General features: G+C 44.3%; 1 protein-coding gene across 1 annotated transcript in view; it reads left to right on the top strand.

Annotated features, from left to right (window-relative positions):
- The window catches only part of PKHD1 (PKHD1 ciliary IPT domain containing fibrocystin/polyductin), a 785,044-nt gene that overhangs the window by 723,627 nt on the left and 39,428 nt on the right, over positions 1 to 21,989 (top strand). The window contains exon 62 of the mRNA XM_077281797.1: positions 1,191 to 1,298. Within this exon, the coding sequence (XP_077137912.1) occupies positions 1,191 to 1,298 (108 nt within the window). The remainder of the gene's footprint in view (positions 1 to 1,190; positions 1,299 to 21,989) is intronic.

The following is a 21,989-nucleotide window of genomic DNA, read 5'->3' as shown; positions in this document are numbered from 1 at the left end:
TCGTTCCCCTGATCGTTGGTCGCTGGAGAGAGCGGTCTGTGTGACAGCTCCCCAGCGACCACACAACGACTTACCAACGATCACGGCCAGGTCGTATCGCTGGTCGTGATCGTTGGTAAATCGCTATGTGAGACGGGGCCTTAAATCTTTTGGTAATTCCCAGGAATGGGTGTACTACCCTTATCTAAATAACATTAGCATATTTCTTGAGTAACTTTCCCCACTATTCTAATTGTATTGTTTCATGGTTTATTGAAAGGATTATACTGTTCATTGAGGATTCCTGCCTCAAGTTTCCTGTGCATTGCATTCAGTCTCCTGCTTTACATGTACACATGGTAGAGACCTGTCAATCACCTCTAGCACTGCTGGGAAGAGCCGGCCGGGGGTGGCGTCAGACTAGTCTGGTCTCTGGCAATGGTCTCCAGCAAGAACCATTTCAGAGAAAAAATGCCTAGCAGTAATCATGCAGCCCGGATCAGATTCATGCTAGTGAAGTGGGCAGCATTAATAACACGGCACTGTTCTTTTTACCACCAATGATGGCACATGACTACACTCCACTGGATCTACTTGGGTTAAATTACGGGTCTCAGAAAGTGGTGAAACAAACTTTTTTTTTTTAATGAATTTCTGAATTTTTGTCATCACTTAAAAAAGTGGTATCATCGTAATCATACCTGGAAAATCATGTCATCGGGTCATCTTCACTGCACAGTGAATGTTATAAAAACAAAGCCCCAAAAACAATGGTGACAATTTTTTCACCGAAATTGGAGGTTTTTTTTTTTTACTGTTTTCAAGTGTATTGTATGAGAAAATAATTAGCATATTTCAACGTTTTCTGCAAAAACAATCACACATACGGTTATATTTGTAGAAAAATAAAAAGATTACAGCTCCTGGAAGGAGGAGAGGAAAATGCAAAAGAATAGAAAAAGGGGTGTATGGACGGTGTGAGTAGAGACCATCCAGCCTTTTGTTTCTAGGTCACATCAGCACTGAAATAGTTAGTGCCATAAATAAAAATTTTAAAAATAAAAACTAACTAAAAATATATCACTATTTATTTCTGAAAAAAATAAAAAATCATCAAAAATTTCCCGTTCTCGTGCCTTATTGGAAGACTTAGCCACAATCTGGGCCCAATTAGTGCACTCAGCCTGAGACCTTTTCTTTTACCGTTACAGGGCGCTCTACGGTGGTAATAGAAGACGGATGGGGAAACTTTTCCAACTTGGCTGTCTCAAGTTCCGGATCAAATTGGTGCTTAATATTCAATGTAACATCACCGGCAGGTATTTATCTGCTCTCTTGTTCCCATTCCCAGTGTCTTGCGCTCGGTAATATCTGGAGATACGGAGCCGTGTGGCTGCCTCTAGGAGGAATATATTAATATATTTATTGCGTGCAGCCTCAACAGCAAACTACTCACAAAAGGGGATTCTAGAAAAATCTCATAGCAGATTCCTTTGTTGCTGATAATTGTAAAATGATTTTAAAGAAGCCCTCCTCCTCCTCCTCCTCCCATCAAAGTTTGTATCCTCTCAATATATTGCAATCATCATATTATATAGCACTATGCACTTACAATTGCTCTTTTTACCTTTCTATCCAGATGATTATTCTCTTGTCCATTAGGTCTATGACATCACATGATTAAAAACTGACCAGCTGAAACCTTCTAAGTATATATATATATATATATATATATATATATATATATATATATATATATATATATATATATTTTATTTTATTTTGCCCAAAAATTACAAAAAGGAAAATGTGCCGATGTAAAAGATTAGGGCACACTTGGAGCTTAACTGTTCAGAATACCGGTAATTTGGACTAGGCGTGCTCAAACTTTTACGTGCCACTGTATATATTTAGGCAAAAAAAGTATATATATATATTTTCATCTTTTACATTTTAAAAATTACAAAAAGAAAAGTGGGCCAATGCAAAAATGTGGGCACCCTGCGTGGTTAGTACCTAGTAGCAACCCCTTTTGCAAGTGTCACAGCTTGTAATCACTTGTGTAGCCAGTCGAGAGTTGTGCAGCCATGCAGCCAATTTGTACAGGTGTCTCTGAACAGTAGAACAATGTATCACAACTGCAGTGTCTGCTAAATCTTTCTGCAGGTCTTTTGCAGTCAAGCAGGGTTTCTGATTTGCCTCTCTAGCAATCCTACTAGCAGCTCTCACTGAAATTTTGTTTGGTCTTCCAGACCTTATCTTGACCTCCACTGTTCCTGGTAACTGCCATTTCTAATTGCGTTTCAACCTGAGGAAAGGGCAACTTGAAAACGCTTTGCTTTCTTCTTATAGCCTTCTTCTGCTTTGTGGGCCTCCACCATTTTCGTTTTCAGAGTGCTCGGCAGCTGCTTAGAAGAACCCATGGCTGATTTTTGGCACAAGGTTAGAGGAGGCTGGGTTTTTATCAAGCTGGGAAATTTGCATCACCTGGCCTTTCCTCACGATGATAGTGAACAAGCCATAACCCTAACAGGATAACTAAGGTCTGAAACCTTGGTCAAAGTTATCTGAGCACACAAAGCTCCAAACGTTTGCATGTGTCCATTTTCCTTTTTGTAATTGATAGTCCATATCTGTCTGACCAGATCCCTACGATCCTCCTCCTATGCTTTGGAATCCCCGATTCCTCTTCTAATTAGCAGGAGCGGTAGAGGTCATGTGCGGCAAAGCTGATGTCACTCCAGGTCTACTAATCAGAGGAGGATCCGGGGATGCCAACAGGTACAAAGAGGTTTTCAGGTCAACGGGTCTATGGTCTGACCACCAATGTGGCCTTTGGACCAGGGTCATATGAATCTTTGTGTCCAACTCTAAAGACAAAGACCACAACTCCATTCATTGACTATAGGAGTGGTGCCGCACATGCTGAATACTGCTCCATTCCTGTTCTCTGGATCAGTGGGGGTCCCATATGATTGTAAAATGTTTTTTTTTTGGATGACCCCTCCTTTTAACGGGGTTGCAATGACTTTGATATTGTTAGGACAATAGGTGGGGTTCAACGTCCGACACTCCAACTGATCCTTGGTTCCCATGTCCTTCTGAAGCAACCACAGCTCAGTACGCTGTCTTGTGGCCGTTCTCTGATTTTTCAGGTAAGTTGTCATTGAAGTGAATAGGAACTGAGTTGCGATACCCAAAATCGACCACTTCATAGTTTTGGACCCATTACTTACTTCCAGGTTGTTGCTGAACCTGGCATCAGCTGATCTGTGAGAGTGCCGATGTCGGACCCCCGCCAACCCGATAATGATGACCCGTTCTATGGAGATAGTTCTGAACAACTCCTTGAAAATAGCAGTCTCTCTCCGCCGTCCATATAACCTGTGTACGCACAGCTAAAATCCATGCAAAATTCGTCCAGACATCCCATAAATTGACTTTCGGGGGTTACAATAACACACATAAGCCTGTTATGGGCACTGTTATTTTCTGCTTGTCTCCTCGCAAACATCCGCGGCTCTGCGGCTTTGATATTGTTGTATAACTAATTCCGTCTTCCGCGATCTTGTACGTCTTCTAGCGAGGAGTCTCCTGCACTTACAGAAAAGCGGCAGCCGCCATCTGAAGCCCAGCACATGAGTCTAATTTTCCAATTATGTTCGTGTTACTTTGAAAACTGGTTTATTTCAACAAGTTCAATTTTACGGCTTCCTTACCAAATTATAGAGTGCCGGGTCCAGAGTGTGCCGGGGAGTTTTCTTGTAAAAGTGTAACATGCTATAAACAATGCTCGTAAATTCCACAGTTTTGCTCTTTATTAACATCCTTTTTCCTGATGATAAAACAGTTAACTCGCCCGGGCTTCTTTGCCCCGGAGGGGTGTGAAAATTAAGATTTAGGGGTCCTGAACAGAAGCCACAATGGGAAGGTGTCTGCAGCGCATTTAAACTGCCAGACACGGCTTTATGGACGCTGTAAATATTATCAGCTTTTACAAAGCCCAGCGCCTCCTCGGTGATGTACGGTAAATTACAGGTATGTTCTGCGATTTGAAGAGGGACAAAAAAAATTGGGAATTTTTTCAAGTGGAAATCAAGACAGTTGTAATCGCAAAACTTCTGACATACGCTATATGGAGAAAAGTATAACGTCACACGTCTTAATCACTGAGTTTCAGTTTCTCACTTAGTTTCATTGCCCCTGGTGTATAACATCCAGTACAAGTTCCCCCCAGTGTATAACATCCTTTCCCCCGCACCCGGTGTATAACATCCTGCCCCTCGCACCCCGGTGTATAACATCCTGTCCCTCTCCCCCCAGTATATAATATCCAGCCCCTCTCCCCCCAGTATATAACATCCTGACCCTCATCCCAGTGTATAATATCCTGCCCCACATCCCCATTGTATAGCATTCAGCACCCCTCACCCCCTGTTTATAACATCCGGACCCTCTCCCCCCAGTGTATAATATCTGGCACCTCGCCCCCAGTGTATAACATCCTGCCCCTCATACACGGTGATCTCCTCCATCACCCGTGAATGATATTTTTGAGAAGTGGAAAGAAGTGGACCACAACTGCAAGTAGCCTTACATCACTAAGCACAATGCCGAGTGTTGAATGGAGTGGTGTAAAGCCTACACCACTGGACACAGGGGAAAACATGTTCTGTGCAGTGACGGATCACACTTCTCTATCTGGCAAACTGATGGATCAGTCTGGGTTTGAAGAATGCCAGGAGTATAACATTCAGCCCCTTGCAAACTCCAGTGTATGCCATCCGGCCCCTCTCTCCCCAGTGTATAATATCTGGCCCCTCGCCCCCAGTGTATAACATCCTGACCCTCGCCCCCAGTGTATAACATCCTGCCCCTTGCCCCCAGTGTATAACATCCTGATCCTCGCCCCCGTGTATAACATCCGGCCCCTCTCTCCCCAATGTATAATATCTGACCTCTCGCCCCCAGTGTATAACATCCTGCCCCTCACCCCCAGGTGTATAACATCCTGCCTCTCGTCCCCAGTGTATAACCTCTGGCACCTCACCATGCCATCTGCCATTACTATCGTGTGACAGAACGGCTGGTGGTAAACTGCTCACTGACACCAGCATGGTCCTGTAATAGGAGCCTCCGATGTAGCAAGATATTTATTTCTTCCTAAATCTTCCCTCATCACCTGTGAGTGATATTATTGAGAAGTGGAAGGAATCACAACTGCATGCAGCCTTACATCACCAAGCACAATACCGAGCGTCAGATGGAGTGGTGTAAAGCCTCCAGCACTGGACTCTGGAGGAAGCGTGTTCTATGCAGTGACGGATCGCACTTCTCTATCTGACATCTAATGGAGGAGTCTGGGTTTGGTGATTCCAGGAGAACGTTATCTCCTGACTGCATTGTGCCCGCTGTACAGATGGTGGAGGAGGATAATGTTCTGGGCTGTTATCAGGGCTCGGCCTTGGCCCCTTCATTTCAGTGAAGAGATGCTTCAGATCAGCACAAAAAATTGTGGACAATTACAGCTTTATGGGAACATTTTGAGGAAGCCCCTTTTCTGTTTCCCATGACTGTGCGAAGCGCACAAGGTCCATAAAAACATGGTTGGGGGGGTTTGGTGGAAGACCATGAGCGACCGGACCTCAGCCCCATGCAACACCTGTGATATGAACTTGATCAGAGATTGTGAGCCCGGCCTCTCCCCAACATTAGGGTCTTGCCTCACAAATGCTGTTCTGGATGAAGGGGCAAAAATTCCCCTAAAAAGCTCCACAATCTTGTTGAAACCTTCAAAGAAGAGCGTGAGCCGGAGGGATTGACTTCACATTAATGTCTATGGGTGTATAATGGGATATCACCAAACCTCCCCTTGTTTGAGAACATAGGTGTCCGAAAACATTTCTCAAAATAGTTTATGAAAACTGAATCAGTCATAAAATATAAGAATGAGTTGAAAAGTAACTGTGCTTACCGCGTTCATAGACAAAAGAAAAAATCAGTTCATTTCTTCATCCACATATAATACCAAACATTTCATTTTGTGTTAGGTCTTATCATACTGTTCTGTTTGTCAAGAGGCAGATGTATCTGACATAGCTCTACCGGACGGTGTAGGAAAGTGATTTTCATCTTTTTTTAAGCCCATTCAAGGCCTACATCAGTTAGCTCGTTTAATAATGGCTCTCTGTTACATAGACTTCCAATTATTTTCAACACACAACTGTTGTGAATTAGACTTTTTGGCTCCCTCTTGTGGTTACTAGTGATATGACTCTGGGATTTTCTTCCCTCAGTTTGCACCCACCTGGGTCGTTAGTCCAGGGGTGTTGCTATATAAACCTCCTGGATCCTTAGTCCAGTGCCTGGCATCGTTGTAATCAGATCCTTTCTGTTTGCTCCTATCTGCTGGTCCTGGTTCGTGCAAAATTAAGCTAAGTCCTGCTTCTTTGTTTTTTGGGTTATTTGCTTGCTCTCATTTTTTGTCCAGCTTGTACTAAATGTGATTCCTGACCTTGCTGGAAGCTCTAGGGGGCTGGTGTTCTCCCCCCGGGCGGTTCGGGGGTTCTTGAATTTCCAGCGTGGATATTTTTGATAGGGTTTTTGCTGACCATATAAGCTATCTTACTATATTCTGCTATTAGCTAGTGGGCCTCTCTTTGCTAAATACCTAGCTCATTCTTACGTTTGTCTTTTCCTCTTACCTCACCGTTATTATTTGTTGGGGGCTTGTATCCAACTTTTGGGGTCTTTTCTCTGGAGGCAAGAAAGGTCTTTCTTTTCCCTTCTAGGGTTAGTTAGTTCTCCGGCTGGCACGAGACGTCTAGAATCAACGTAGGCACGTTCCCCGGCTGCTGGTATTTGTGGTGCTAGGATTAGATATATGGCCAGCCCAGTTACCACTGCCCTATGAGCTGGTTTTTGTGTTTGCAGACTTAGTAATTATTTTTGAGACCCTCTGCCATTGGGGTCATAACAGTATGCCAGGCCAACATTGAATGTTTAATGCATTGCAGAAGTGGGATAATAAGAAAGGAAATTCTGAGTTTTTTTTTTTTTTTTTCTTTCTTCCTCCCCTTTACCTTTGAGTGGCTTGTGCTTGCTGCAGACATGAATGTCCAGACCTTGATTACAAGTGTAGACCAGCTTGCTGCTCGTGTGCAGGGCATACAAGATTTTGTTACCAGTAGTCCTATGTCTGAAACTAAAATACCTATTCCTGAACTGTTTTCTGGAGACCGATTTAGGTTTAGGAATTTCAAGAATAATTGTAAATTGTTTCTTTCTCTGAGACCCCGTTCATCTGGAGATTCAGCTCAGCAAGTTAAAATTGTTATTTCTTTTTTACGGGGCGACCCTCAGGATTGGGCTTTCTCGCTAGCGCCAGGAGATCCGGCATTGGCAAATATTGATGCGTTTTTTCTGGCGCTCGGATTGCTTTACGAGGAACCCAATCTTGAAATTCAGGCAGAAAAAGCCTTGCTGGCTATTTCTCAGGGTCAGGATGAAGCTGAAGTGTATTGCCAAAAATTTCGGAAATGGTCCGTGCTTACTCAGTGGAATGAGTGTGCTCTGGCCGCAAATTTCAGAAATGGCCTTTCTGAAGCCATTAAGAATGTGATGGTGGGTTTCCCCATTCCTACAAGTCTGAATGATTCCATGGCGCTGGCTATTCAAATTGACCGGCGTTTGCGGGAGCGCAAAACCGCTAATCCTCTGGTGGTGTTGTCTGAACAAACGCCTGATTTGATGCAATGTGATAGAATTCAGACTAGAAATGAGCGGAAAAATCATAGACGTCAGAATGGGTTGTGTTTTTACTGTGGTGATTCTACACATGTTATATCAGCATGCTCTAAGCGTCTTACTAAGGTTGTTAGTCCTGTCGCCATTGGTAATTTGCATCCTAAATTTATTTTGTCTGTGACTTTAATTTGCTCACTGTCATCTTATCCTGTCATGGAGTTTGTGGATTCAGGTGCTGCCCTGAGTCTTATGGATCTGTCATTTGCCAAGCGCTGTGGTTTTGTTCTTGAACCGTTGGTAAATCCTATTCCTCTTAGAGGTATTGATGCTACGCCATTGGCGGAAAATAAACCGCAGTTTTGGAAGCAGGTAACCATGTGTATGACTCCTGAACATCGGGAGGTGATTCGTTTTCTTGTTCTGCATAAAATGCATGATTTGGTCGTTTTGGGTCTGCCATGGTTACAGACCCACAATCCAGTCTTGGATTGGAAGGCAATGTCTGTGTCAAGTTGGGGCTGTCAGGGAATTCATGCTGATTCCCCGCTGGTGTCTATTGCTTCCTCTACTCCTTCGGAAGTTCCTGAGTATTTGTCTGATTATCAGGATGTATTCAGCGAGTCCAGATCCAGTGCTCTGCCTCCTCATAGGGACTGTGACTGCTGTTGTGAATTTGGATTCTGGGCTCCCCCGGTGGCTACTGGTGGAATTGAACTTGTGACATCATCTTCCCTGTTCACCTGTTCTGATTAGATCTGGGTGTCGCTATATAACCTGGCTTCTCTGTTAGATGCTTGCCGGTCAACAATGTTATCAGAAGCCTCTCTGTGCTTGTTCCTGCTCCCAGACATCTACTAGATAAGTTGGACATTCGTCCATGTTTTGTTTTTGTATTTTGGTTCCAGTTCACAGCTGCAGTTTCGTTACTGTGTCTGGAAAGCTCTTGTTGATCAGGAATTGCCACTCTGGTATTATGAGTTAATGCCAGAGTCCTAAAGTAATTTCTGGTTGTGTTTTGTTAGGGTTTTCTACTGACCATGAAAGTATGCTTTCTGTCTTCTGCTATCTAGAAAGCGGACCTCAAATTTGCTAAAACTATTTTCCTGCTGCGTTTGTTGTTTCATCTCATATCACCGCCAATATATGTGGGGGGCTTCTGTCTCCTTTTGGGCATTTCTCTAGAGGTGAGTCAGGTCTTATATTTCCCTCTGCTAGCATTATTTAGTTCTCCGGCCGGCGCTGGGCATATAGGGATAAAAAGTAGGACATGCTACCTGGCTACTTCTAGATGATGCGGTAGGTTTAGTTCATGGTCAGTACAGTTACATCTTCCAAGAGCTTGTTCCTATAGAGGCTTATGCTAGTTCTCTGGCCATGGAGATCATGACAGTTTGACCGGCCCACTAAAGGGTTAAAATCCTTGGCTGAGAAAGGAGAGAAATAAGAAGTCTGCTGAGAGTTTTTTTTTTTTTTTTTCCTCTGTGCTCTTAATTGGATCACTTGCCAGTCTGTCTATGCTGCAGTCTTTCTTTTTTTTCTCTCTCCTTATAATCTTTGAATGGCTTTGTGTTCACCTGTTAATAATGGATCTTCAGAGTGTAACTGCAGGTTTGAATAATCTCACCACGAAAGTACAAAATTTGCAAGATTTTATTATTCATGCTCCGGTATCTGAGCCGAGAATTCCTTTGCCGGAATTCTTCTCAGGGAATAGATCTAGCTTTCAGAATTTTAGAAATAATTGTAAGCTATTTTTGTCCCTGAAATCTCGTTCTGCTGGAGACTCTGCACAGCAGGTTGGGATTGTGATTTCCTTGCTCCGCGGCGACCCTCAAGACTGGGCTTTTGCATTGGCACCAGGGGATTCTACTCATGTTATATCAGCGTGCTCTAAGCGTACTAAAAAGCTTGATAAATCCGTTTCCATTGGCACTTTACAGTCTAAATTTATTTTGTCTGTGACCCTGATTTGCTCTTTGTCATCTATTACTACTGACGCCTATATCGACTCTGGCGCCGCTTTGAGTCTTATGGATTGGTCCTTTGCCAATCGTTGTGGGTATGATTTAGAGCCTTTGGAAACTCTTATTCCTCTGAAGGGGATTGACTCCACCCCATTGGCTAATAATAAACCACAATACTGGACACAAGTGACTATGTGTATTAATCCGGATCACCAGGAGACTATTCGTTTTCTAGTGCTGTATAATCTACATGAGGATTTGGTGCTGGGATTGCCATGGCTGCAGTCTCACAACCCAGTCCTTGACTGGAGAGCTATGTCTGTGTTGAGCTGGGGATGTAAGGGGACTCATGGGGACGTACCTTTGGTGTCCATTTCATCATCTATTCCCTCTGAAATCCCTGAGTTCCTGTCTGATTATCGTGACGTCTTTGAAGAACCCAAGCTGGGTTCACTACCTCCGCACCGTGAGTGCGATTGTGCTATAGATTTAATTCCGGGTAGTAAATACCCAAAGGGTCGTTTATTTAATCTGTCTGTGCCTGAACATACTGCTATGCGAGAATATATAAAGGAGTCCTTGGAAAAGGGACATATTCGTCCATCGTCATCTCCCTTAGGAGCCGGTTTTTTCTTTGTGTCAAAAAAAGACGGCTCTTTGAGACCATGTATTGATTATCGGCTTTTGAATAAAATCACGGTTAAATATCAATACCCATTGCCGTTGCTGACTGATTTGTTTGCTCGCATAAAGGGGGCCAAGTGGTTCTCTAAGATTGATCTCCGTGGGGCATATAATTTGGTGCGGATCAGGCAGGGGGATGAGTGGAAAACCGCATTTAATACGCCCGAGGGCCACTTTGAGTATTTGGTGATGCCTTTTGGTCTTTCTAATGCCCCTTCAGTCTTCCAGTCCTTTATGCATGATATTTTCCGCGATTTTTTGGATAAATTTATGATAGTGTATCTGGATGATATTCTGATTTTTTCGGATGACTGGGACTCTCATGTCCGGCAAGTTAAGAGGGTTTTTCAGGTTTTGCGGTCTAATTCTCTGTGTGTCAAGGGTTCTAAGTGCGTTTTTGGGGTTCAGAGAATTTCCTTTTTGGGATATATTTTTTCTCCCTCTTCCATTGAGATGGATCCTGTCAAGGTTCAAGCTATTTGTGATTGGACGCAGCCCTCTTCTCTTAAAAGTCTTCAGAAATTTTTGGGCTTTGCCAACTTTTATCGTCGATTTATTTCTGGTTTTTCGGATGTCGTTAAGCCTTTGACCGATTTGACTAGACAGGGTGCTGATGTTGCTAATTGGTCCCCTGATGCTGTGGAGGCCTTTCAGGAGCTTAAGCGCCGTTTTTCTTCTGCCCCTGTGTTGCGTCAGCCTGATGTGACTCTTCCTTTTCAGGTTGAGGTCGACGCTTCTGAGATCGGAGCTGGGGCAGTGTTGTCGCAGAAAAGTTCTGACTGCGCCGTGATGAGGCCTTGTGCCTTCTTTTCCCGTAAATTTTCGCCCGCTGAGCGGAATTATGATGTTGGGAATCGGGAGCTTTTGGCCATGAAGTGGGCGTTTGAGGAGTGGCGCCATTGGCTCGAGGGGGCCAGACATCAGGTGGTGGTATTGACTGACCACAAAAATTTGATCTATCTTGAGACCGCCAGGCGCCTGAATCCTAGACAGGCGCGCTGGTCATTATTTTTTTCTCGGTTTAATTTTGTGGTATCGTACCTACCAGGTTCTAAGAATGTTAAGGCGGATGCCCTTTCTAGGAGTTTTGAGCCTGATTCACCTGGCAACTCTGACCCCACAGGTATTCTTAAGGAGGGAGTTATCTTGTCAGCTGTTTCTCCAGACCTGCGGCGGGCCTTGCAGGAGTTTCAGGCGGATAGACCGGATCGTTGTCCGCCTGATAGGCTGTTTGTTCCTGATGATTGGACCAGTAAAGTCATCTCTGAGGTGCATTCTTCTGCGTTGGCAGGTCATCCTGGAATTTTTGGTACCAGGGATTTGGTGGCAAGATCCTTCTGGTGGCCTTCCCTGTCACGAGATGTGCGAGGCTTTGTGCAGTCTTGTGACGTTTGTGCTCGGGCCAAGCCTTGTTGTTCTCGGGCTAGTGGATTATTGTTGCCCTTGCCTATTCCTAAGAGGCCTTGGACACACATCTCGATGGATTTTATTTCAGATCTGCCTGTTTCTCAGAAGATGTCTGTCATCTGGGTGGTGTGTGACCGTTTTTCTAAGATGGTTCATTTGGTTCCCCTGCCCAAATTGCCTTCTTCTTCCGAGTTGGTGCCCCTGTTTTTTCAAAATGTTGTTCGTTTGCATGGTATTCCTGAGAATATCGTTTCTGACAGAGGAACCCAATTTGTGTCTAGATTTTGGCGGGCATTTTGTGCTAGGATGGGCATAGATTTGTCTTTTTCGTCTGCTTTTCACCCTCAGACTAATGGCCAGACCGAGCGGACTAATCAGACCCTGGAGACATATCTGAGGTGTTTTGTGTCTGCTGACCAGGATGATTGGGTTGCTTTTTTGCCATTGGCGGAGTTCGCCCTCAATAATCGGGCCAGCTCTGCCACCTTGGTTTCCCCGTTTTTCTGTAATTCGGGGTTCCATCCTCGATTTTCCTCCGGTCAGATGGAATCCTCGGATTGTCCTGGAGTGGATGCGGTGGTGGAGAGATTGCATCATATCTGGGGGCAGGTGATGGACAATTTAAAGTTGTCCCAGGAGAAGACTCAGCTTTTTGCCAACCGTCACCGTCGTGTTGGTCCTCGGCTTTGTGTTGGAGATTTGGTGTGGTTGTCTTCTCGTTTTGTCCCTATGAGGGTCTCATCTCCTAAGTTTAAGCCTCGGTTCATCGGTCCGTATAAAATATTGGAGATTCTTAACCCTGTTTCCTTCCGTTTGGACCTCCCTGCATCCTTTTCTATTCTTAACGTTTTTCATCGGTCGTTATTGCGCAGGTATGAGGCACCGGTTGTGCCTTCCGTTGAGCCTCCTGCTCCGGTGTTGGTTGAGGGTGAGTTGGAGTACGTTGTGGAAAAAATCCTAGACTCCCGTGTTTCCAGACGGAGACTCCAGTATCTGGTCAAGTGGAAGGGATATGGCCAGGAGGATAATTCTTGGGTCACTGCATCTGATGTTCATGCCTCTGATCTGGTTCGGGCCTTTCATAGGGCCCATCCTGATCGCCCTGGTGGTTCTGGTGAGGGTTCGGTGCCCCCTCCTTGAGGGGGGGGTACTGTTGTGAATTTGGATTCTGGGCTCCCCCGGTGGCTACTGGTGGAATTGAACTTGTGACATCATCTTCCCTGTTCACCTGTTCTGATTAGATCTGGGTGTCGCTATATAACCTGGCTTCTCTGTTAGATGCTTGCCGGTCAACAATGTTATCAGAAGCCTCTCTGTGCTTGTTCCTGCTCCCAGACATCTACTAGATAAGTTGGACATTCGTCCATGTTTTGTTTTTGTATTTTGGTTCCAGTTCACAGCTGCAGTTTCGTTACTGTGTCTGGAAAGCTCTTGTTGATCAGGAATTGCCACTCTGGTATTATGAGTTAATGCCAGAGTCCTAAAGTAATTTCTGGATGTGTTTTGTTAGGGTTTTCTACTGACCATGAAAGTATGCTTTCTGTCTTCTGCTATCTAGAAAGCGGACCTCAAATTTGCTAAAACTATTTTCCTGCTGCGTTTGTTGTTTCATCTCATATCACCGCCAATATATGTGGGGGGCTTCTGTCTCCTTTTGGGCATTTCTCTAGAGGTGAGTCAGGTCTTATATTTCCCTCTGCTAGCATTATTTAGTTCTCCGGCCGGCGCTGGGCATATAGGGATAAAAAGTAGGACATGCTACCTGGCTACTTCTAGATGATGCGGTAGGTTTAGTTCATGGTCAGTACAGTTACATCTTCCAAGAGCTTGTTCCTATAGAGGCTTATGCTAGTTCTCTGGCCATGGAGATCATGACAGACTGCGCCATAGATTTGATTCCAGGTAGTAAATTTCCTAAGGGAAGATTATTTAATCTGTCTGTACCTGAGCATGCCGCAATGCGTTCGTATATCAAGGAGTCTCTGGAGAAGGGGCATATCCGTCCATCCTCTTCCCCTCTTGGTGCGGGATTTTTTTTTGTGGCCAAGAAGGACGGATCTTTGAGACCTTGTATTGACTATCGGCTTCTGAATAAAATCACTGTTAAATTTCAGTATCCTTTGCCTCTGTTGTCGGACTTGTTTGCCCGGATTAAAGGTGCCAAGTGGTTCACCAAGATAGATCTTCGTGGTGCGTACAACCTTGTGCGCATTAAGCAAGGAGATGAATGGAAAACTGCATTTAATACGCCCGAAGGTCATTTTGAGTACTTGGTGATGCCTTTTGGGCTCTCTAATGCTCCCTCAGTGTTTCAGTCCTTTATGCATGATATTTTCCGGAAGTATCTGGATAAATTTATGATTGTTTATCTGGATGATATTCTGGTTTTCTCTGAAGATTGGGACTCACATGTGGAGCAGGTCAGGATGGTGTTTCAGGTTTTGCGTGAGAATGCTTTGTTTGTTAAGGGCTCAAAGTGTCTCTTTGGAGTACAGAAGGTTCCCTTTTTGGGGTTTATTTTTTCCCCTTCTGCTGTGGAGATGGACCCAGTCAAGGTCCGAGCTATTCATGAGTGGACTCAACCCACGTCAGTTAAGAGTCTTCAGAAGTTCTTGGGTTTTGCTAACTTCTACCGTCGTTTTATCGCTAATTTTTCTAGCGTTATTAAACCTTTGACGGATATGACCAAGAAAGGTTCTGATGTTGCTAACTGGGCTCCTGCAGCCGTGGAGGCATTCCAGGAGTTGAAGCGCCGGTTTACTTCGGCGCCTGTTTTGTGCCAGCCTGATGTCTCACTTCCCTTTCAGGTCGAAGTGGATGCTTCTGAGATTGGGGCAGGGGCCGTTTTGTCACAGAGAGGCCCTGGTTGCTCGGTAATGAGACCATGTGCTTTCTTCTCTAGGAAGTTTTCGCCTGCTGAGCGGAATTATGATGTTGGCAATCGGGAGTTGCTGGCCATGAAGTGGGCATTTGAGGAGTGGCGTCATTGGCTCGAGGGTGCTAAGCATCGTGTGGTGGTCTTGACTGATCACAAAAATCTGATGTATCTCGAGTCTGCTAAACGCCTGAATCCTAGACAGACCCGCTGGTCATTGTTTTTCTCCCGTTTTGACTTTGTGGTCTCGTATTTACCAGGTTCAAAGAATGTGAAGGCTGATGCTCTTTCAAGGAGCTTTGTGCCTGACTCTCCTGGAGTCTCAGAGCCAGTTGGTATTCTTAAAGAGGGAGTTATCTTGTCAGCCATTTCTCCTGATTTGCGACGCGTGTTGCAGAGATTTCAAGCTGGTAAACCTGACTCTTGTCTACCTGACAGACTGTTTGTTCCTGATAAGTGGACCAGCAGAGTCATTTCCGAGGTTCATTCCTCGGTGTTGGCAGGTCATCCGGGAATTTTTGGCACCAGAGATCTGGTGGCTAGGTCCTTTTGGTGGCCTTCCTTGTCACGGGATGTGCGGTCATTTGTGCAGTCCTGTGGGACTTGTGCTCGAGCTAAGCCTTGCTGTTCTCGTGCCAGCGGGTTGCTCTTGCCCTTGCCTGTCCCGAGGAGGCCTTGGACACACATTTCCATGGATTTCATTTCTGATCTCCCGGTGTATCAGGGTATGTCTGTCATCTGGGTGGTATGTGATCGCTTTTCGAAAATGGTCCATTTGGTGCCTTTGCCTAAGCTGCCTTCTTCTTCCGATCTGGTTCCTGTGTTCTTTCAGAATGTGGTTCGTTTACACGGCATTCCTGAGAATATTGTGTCTGACAGAGGATCCCAGTTTGTTTCCAGGTTCTGGCGATCCTTTTGTGCTAGGATGGGCATTGATTTGTCGTTCTCGTCTGCCTTTCATCCTCAGACTAATGGACAAACGGAGCGAACTAATCAGACTCTGGAGGCTTATTTGAGGTGTTTTGTTTCGGCAGATCAGGATGATTGGGTGACCTTCTTGCCGTTGGCTGAGTTTGCCCTTAATAATCGGGCTAGTTCCACTACTTTGGTTTCGCCATTTTTCTGCAACTCTGGTTTCCATCCTCATTTTTCCTCGGGACATGTGGAGCCTTCTGACTGTCCTGGGGTAGATTTTGTGGTGGATAGGTTGCAGCAGATCTGGAATCATGTGGTGGACAACTTAAAATTGTCACAGGAGAAGGCTCAGCGTTTTGCCAACCGCCGCCGCGGTGTGGGTCCCCGACTTCGTGTTGGGGATTTGGTGTGGCTGTCTTCTCGATTTGTTCCTATGAAGGTCTCCTCTCCTAAATTTAAGCCTCGCTTCATCGGTCCTTACAAGATATTGGAAATCCTTAATCCAGTGTCCTTTCGCTTGGATCTTCCGGTTTCGTTTGCCATTCACAACGTGTTCCATAGGTCTTTGTTGCGACGCTACGTTGTGCCTGTGGTTCCTTCTGCTGAGCCTCCTGCTCCGGTGTTGGTTGAGGGCGAGTTGGAGTACGTGGTGGAGAAGATCTTGGATTCTCGTCTCTCCAGACGGAGGCTTCAGTATCTGGTCAAGTGGAAGGGCTATGGTCAGGAGGATAATTCCTGGGTGGTTGCCTCTGATGTGCATGCGGCCGATTTAGTTCGTGCCTTTCACGCTGCTCATCCTGATCGCCCTGGTGGTCTTGGTGAGGGTTCGGTGACCCCTCCTTAAGGGGGGGGTACTGTTGTGAATTAGACTTTTTGGCTCCCTCTTGTGGTTACTAGTGATATGACTCTGGGATTTTCTTCCCTCAGTTTGCACCCACCTGGGTCGTTAGTCCAGGGGTGTTGCTATATAAACCTCCTGGATCCTTAGTCCAGTGCCTGGCATCGTTGTAATCAGATCCTTTCTGTTTGCTCCTATCTGCTGGTCCTGGTTCGTGCAAAATTAAGCTAAGTCCTGCTTCTTTGTTTTTTGGGTTATTTGCTTGCTCTCATTTTTTGTCCAGCTTGTACTAAATGTGATTCCTGACCTTGCTGGAAGCTCTAGGGGGCTGGTGTTCTCCCCCCGGGCCGTTAGACGGTTCGGGGGTTCTTGAATTTCCAGCGTGGATATTTTTGATAGGGTTTTTGCTGACCATATAAGCTATCTTACTATATTCTGCTATTAGCTAGTGGGCCTCTCTTTGCTAAATACCTAGCTCATTCTTACTTTTGTCTTTTCCTCTTACCTCACCGTTATTATTTGTTGGGGGCTTGTATCCAACTTTTGGGGTCTTTTCTCTGGAGGCAAGAAAGGTCTTTCTTTTCCCTTCTAGGGTTAGTTAGTTCTCCGGCTGGCGCGAGACGTCTAGAATCAACGTAGGCACGTTCCCCGGCTGCTGGTATTTGTGGTGCTAGGATTAGATATATGGTCAGCCCAGTTACCACTGCCCTATGAGCTGGTTTTTGTGTTTGCAGACTTAGTAATTATTTTTGAGACCCTCTGCCATTGGGGTCATAACACACAACGTAATGCTTAATTTTTACTCTAAGTGGCATTATGGCGGGAATTTGACGCTGCCTGGTTTTCCTATAGATTACAACTGATTGCACTACTTCTAGGACAATTTATGATTAACCTCTTTTGGGGGGACCTATGTAACAAAAACTGACCTGCTGCTTCTCCACGCCCTGGCCCCCAACAATCAGTGTCCCAATCCATTAGTGTCATGCTGTGTATAGTGCATTGCACTAACTTGCAGGCCAAAGACCTCCGCTGCATCCACGTCCTAAGGTCCAGGATCAGCATAAAATAGCTGACATCAACCCCACAAGTATTACCCCAGTTGCCAACGCCACAGGGCAAGTGGGAAAAGCCAAGCAAAGCGCCAGAATTGGCACATTTAATATTTGGGTTAAGCTGTGGGTTGCTATTTTTAGGTTAAGGGGACCAATATCCATGGCATGGGAACCCCACGCCATTTTTTAAAATTACTTATTTCAATAATTTTAATAAATGGCGTGGGATCCCTCTATTATTGATAACCAGCCACTATAAAGCTGAGAATTGCAGCCGTCAGTTTTGACTATGCTGGTTGTCAAAAATAGAAGAGACCCCCTCATCATTTTTTAAAGAAATGCATTTATTTATAGCTCGGGTGATGGTTGATGAATACTCCCATCAGCGGTGTCTGCTCTCACTGTTATCAAAGACAGCAGGTGTAGGCTGATGAGAGTAGTACTTTTTAACCTTTTACCACCGGTCACAGCTGCTGGGAACCGCAGCTCTTTGACCCTTAGTAATGATCTTACCGCCGATCAGAGCCGCCGGTGTTTCTCATGCTGTCAAATAAATGAGAGCATGTGAAACAGCTGATTTCGGGGTGCCAAACCCAAACAGTAACACAGATTACCTGGAGAAGTCCATGAGCAGGGTCCATGCATGAATACTAGGTGTTCGGTACAGACCCTGAACTTTACTTTTCGGGTTCGCCTAGCTCTAGTTATGATGTTGGTTCTTAGTTCTCGGACTTCCATAGATTAGCCAGTGTCCAGAGCAACAACTAAGATGCTATGATTAAGGGCACCTAGGACACCAGAAACGAATCAGTATCTCTTATGTCCGTTTAATGGCTTGATAAATAAAGATACTGTTTTTAATCAGCTGCTGGAAGTGCCGCTCTCTTCTTCGACTGCAAAGCGTATTCCTCTCCCGGTATAATAAGTAATGTGTAATGCTTTTATTCACCGGTAATGACACTGCCGATTACATGGATTACAGCTGATCGTAATTTTTTAGGTTTTGAGAGATAATAAAAGGTTTTTTGAGTCTTTAATATTAATGGCCTATGAATGTCTTATCAGTGGGGTCTGACACCTGGAACCCTGCTTGATCCACTGGAATGCAGCATAACATTAGTTTTTCCCAAAATTAATTTCAATGTGCAGCCATATTCACAGATAACATATAGTAGGATACCAATTTTCAAAATAATTATACTAAAAATATTTAAAACCAGTGTTTATATACTCCTCAACAATGAAATTCCAACACCAAGAAGGAAAAGTCTTGGATCTATGGAAATTACGGGATGGAGACACTGCTGATCTGCAAAACCTCTCAATTTATTCAGTCTGGAGTATGAGCCAAGCGCACAAACCCCTGATACTTGCTACCATCAGTGAGGGATTATTTGTGGGCTGAGGAAGATTGAATGCTCTTGGCTAAATATTCAAGGTCCACTGCTGGCAACTCTTGTGTAATCACCGACCAATGATTTCCCAGACGTTCTTGCGTGGTGGGAGACAAGGCCGGAGATGCTGCAGGCAGCTCCTTGTACAAATGCTGCCATTATTTCAAATCTGAAAAGACCTCATGGGCACCATGAAGATGTCTCCACTGGGGAATATAACACCGGTAATACTCCCAAGATTTTGGTGTGGGGATGGCAACTGAACCGTTCAGCCTTCATTCCAGGAACACTAACAGCTTGGCATTACATTGATTTGGTGGAGAAATCAGTGGTTTGTCCTTTTCTCTAAAGTGTCCCAGGAACCATTTATCATTTCAACAACTCCAGGCTGCATGTGCTCCCATGGCTGCAGCGTCTCCAGACTTGTCTCCCATCAAGCATATCTGGACGTCATTGGTTGGTGATTACACAGGAGCTACCAGTAGCGGATCTTGATGATTTAAATGCCTTTTTTCATTAGAACCTTCCTCGGACGACCATTAATAATCTCACTGATAGGAGCCGGGGCTGGAAGTTCGGAGATTTCTGCATGTAGCTCATACTTGATACTGAAGAAATCCTGATGTTTTGAAATGTTGCTAACATTTTCCATAATTTACTGATCAGTAATGTCTCCATCCTGTGATTTCCATCATTCCACGACTTTTCCTTATTGGTATTGCAATTTCAATGTTGAGCAGTGGAACCCACCAGTTAAGTGACCTTGTTGTCCAAAAATGTATGTGTTTCGTATGCCACAGGTTTGTCATTCAGTTGTCCTACCTTCCACTCCAAAAATCTACCAAGTGATATGGCAGTGTGGGTGTGGAACGTGTATCAATGAATTACTCGATAATTCGGTCAGTTTTGAGCTTCCCTTTATGGTCAAGAGATGAAGCTTCTAGTCTGGACAAGTTTCTCCTTCCTTGTTGCTTGGGTGTAAGGATGCGATAAGCCCTTCTGGCCAGTTAACAATTGTGATGCCACTTTGTATTTCAGGTGGATATTGATTTTTTTTTTTCAATCAATATCTGTATGATTTGGAGACCGTGCTGCAGATCATCAATCAGAGATGTCGCTTAAACCCTGAAGGGACCTTGATGCAAAATTTGTATCATAGGCGCGTAACTGTCAGGAGCCATTTTTAATACCAGTGTAGTGTCATGAGTTGGAAAGGCTTTTTGCTGTCCTCAATCAAAAGGGTCTGTGGGATATTGGAGACTCTGCACCGTTTATTGTTTTGCCATGGTTATCAGTGACCGAATAAGACAAAACTTTATGAAGTGAAGCCTTTTGTTTAACTACCACCAGCTCAACATCTGCTATTGCAGATTTATTCTGGGTGCCTGGTTTTCTTTCACTCCTCAAAACCAATATGGACAGTTGAGTTGTTGCATTTTGCATTTCAGGGTACAATAGGTGGACGCCTCTAGAGATGACGTTGGAAAAAGAAACAGCTCTTGGTCTTGTGATTTTAACTTTTCAACGGTATCTGACCTCCTAATGGAGACCCAATTGATGTAGGGAGCTTACAAGCAATAACCTTTGGGGAAATTAGACAAATTATTTGTCCTCCAGTAGAAAACTGTCCCTCTAGTATCACCTTTAGGCAGCGACCCTGTAATTCAGTGCAGATCCATTACAAAGAACCTTGAGCAAAGATTCGGAACCAAGGACGTCCATCTGTAGACAACTGTTTTTGCTCCTCATTAGTATAGAGAATGGTTCCAGTTACATTAGCAAAAAGTATTAAAAGGGGCTGTCCACCTTTGGAATATTTATTTTGTTTTTTTTAATTGCCGTTAAAAATCATTTCAAGCTTCCTTAAAAATGTTGCACCATTTGACTTTTTGCAGATTTTTTGTTTCCCTACAAATTTAACTTTGATGTGATATGTAGGTATAAATCAGCTGAGAAGAGTCCAGAAAAAGACATCTGCAAACCAGTTAACTCACTCTGCATCCAGCAATAGACAGTGCAACGCAGACGATGTAGAAGGCAAGCGGTGCAAAGTTAGAAAAAAAAATCATTTGCAAAAAATGATTTTTAGACTTAATTACTTGCAAATTAGTAAACCCCCCCCCCCCCAAGGATGAACAATCATTTTAAGGCCTCCTTCACCAGTATGTGTGGCGTCCATTATTTTCACGGATGGCACACGTACCCATTATAACCTATGGTGCTATGCATGTGTCCTTGTTTGTACATGGACTGTGTGTCCGTTCAAAAGATACAGAGACGTGTCCATTCTTTTACGGCAGCGCAGTGGACAAGGGCCATTAAAAATCTCTAGATCCGTGAAAAACACGTACAGCACACGGATCGCATTCATGTGCCATCCATTTGCTGTCATGTATTACATGGCAAAATATTGGAAAAGCTTTCTAATTTTTTTCTTTGCCCATACCCAAAAACACTGATGACATATTGACTTTAAAACGTGCACACGGATGACCCACTGATGACATACGGATGTAAAACATGGATGACACCAGTGCTGATTTTTCACATACGTGTTTTATATAGTTGTGTGAAGGAGGCCTAAAGTAAAAGGACTTGGAAGGTACTGCGCTATCGCCCAGTCATTTTCAAGGGTTTATAAGACATTCCCGTAAGCATTAGCTATCTATGGGTGGTTCAAAAGAGACAATTTTCTCTCTTGAGGAGAGCTGATATGCACACTTTTCTCAGGGGTCATTGTCTGTACGCTTTTTGTGAATCTCCGCAATGAGAGAACCACAATGTGAACCAACTCCTTGCAAAAACTGCCTTAATACCATAAGGAACCATATTCTTCTCTAATGAGGAGGGCAAACACCAACAGTGTTGTCTACAGTTTTGGCCGGTTCAAAGCGCCATTGGGTCAAACATTGAGTTGCCAGTTAGCTGCCTAAAGTTTTCTTCCTTATAGTGGATTTTCCAGCAGTTTTCCAAAAATTAGATGCTATTTTGGATGGATCCCATAAAAGCTAACCAGCTGCCAAAGCCAAGCACTTGAAGCATTGTAATTCCACCAAATGGTTTTATGTGTAACGTTGACAGCTCTTCATGATGATGACTGCAGCCCATCACATCACTGCCACATAGAACATT

This window comes from Ranitomeya variabilis, chromosome 2, assembly GCF_051348905.1.
Source record: "Ranitomeya variabilis isolate aRanVar5 chromosome 2, aRanVar5.hap1, whole genome shotgun sequence".
NCBI classification, from domain to species: Eukaryota; Metazoa; Chordata; class Amphibia; order Anura; family Dendrobatidae; genus Ranitomeya; species Ranitomeya variabilis.
Note: the sequence above shows the minus strand (reverse complement) of the source record. Positions and strands in the feature narration are given on the sequence as shown.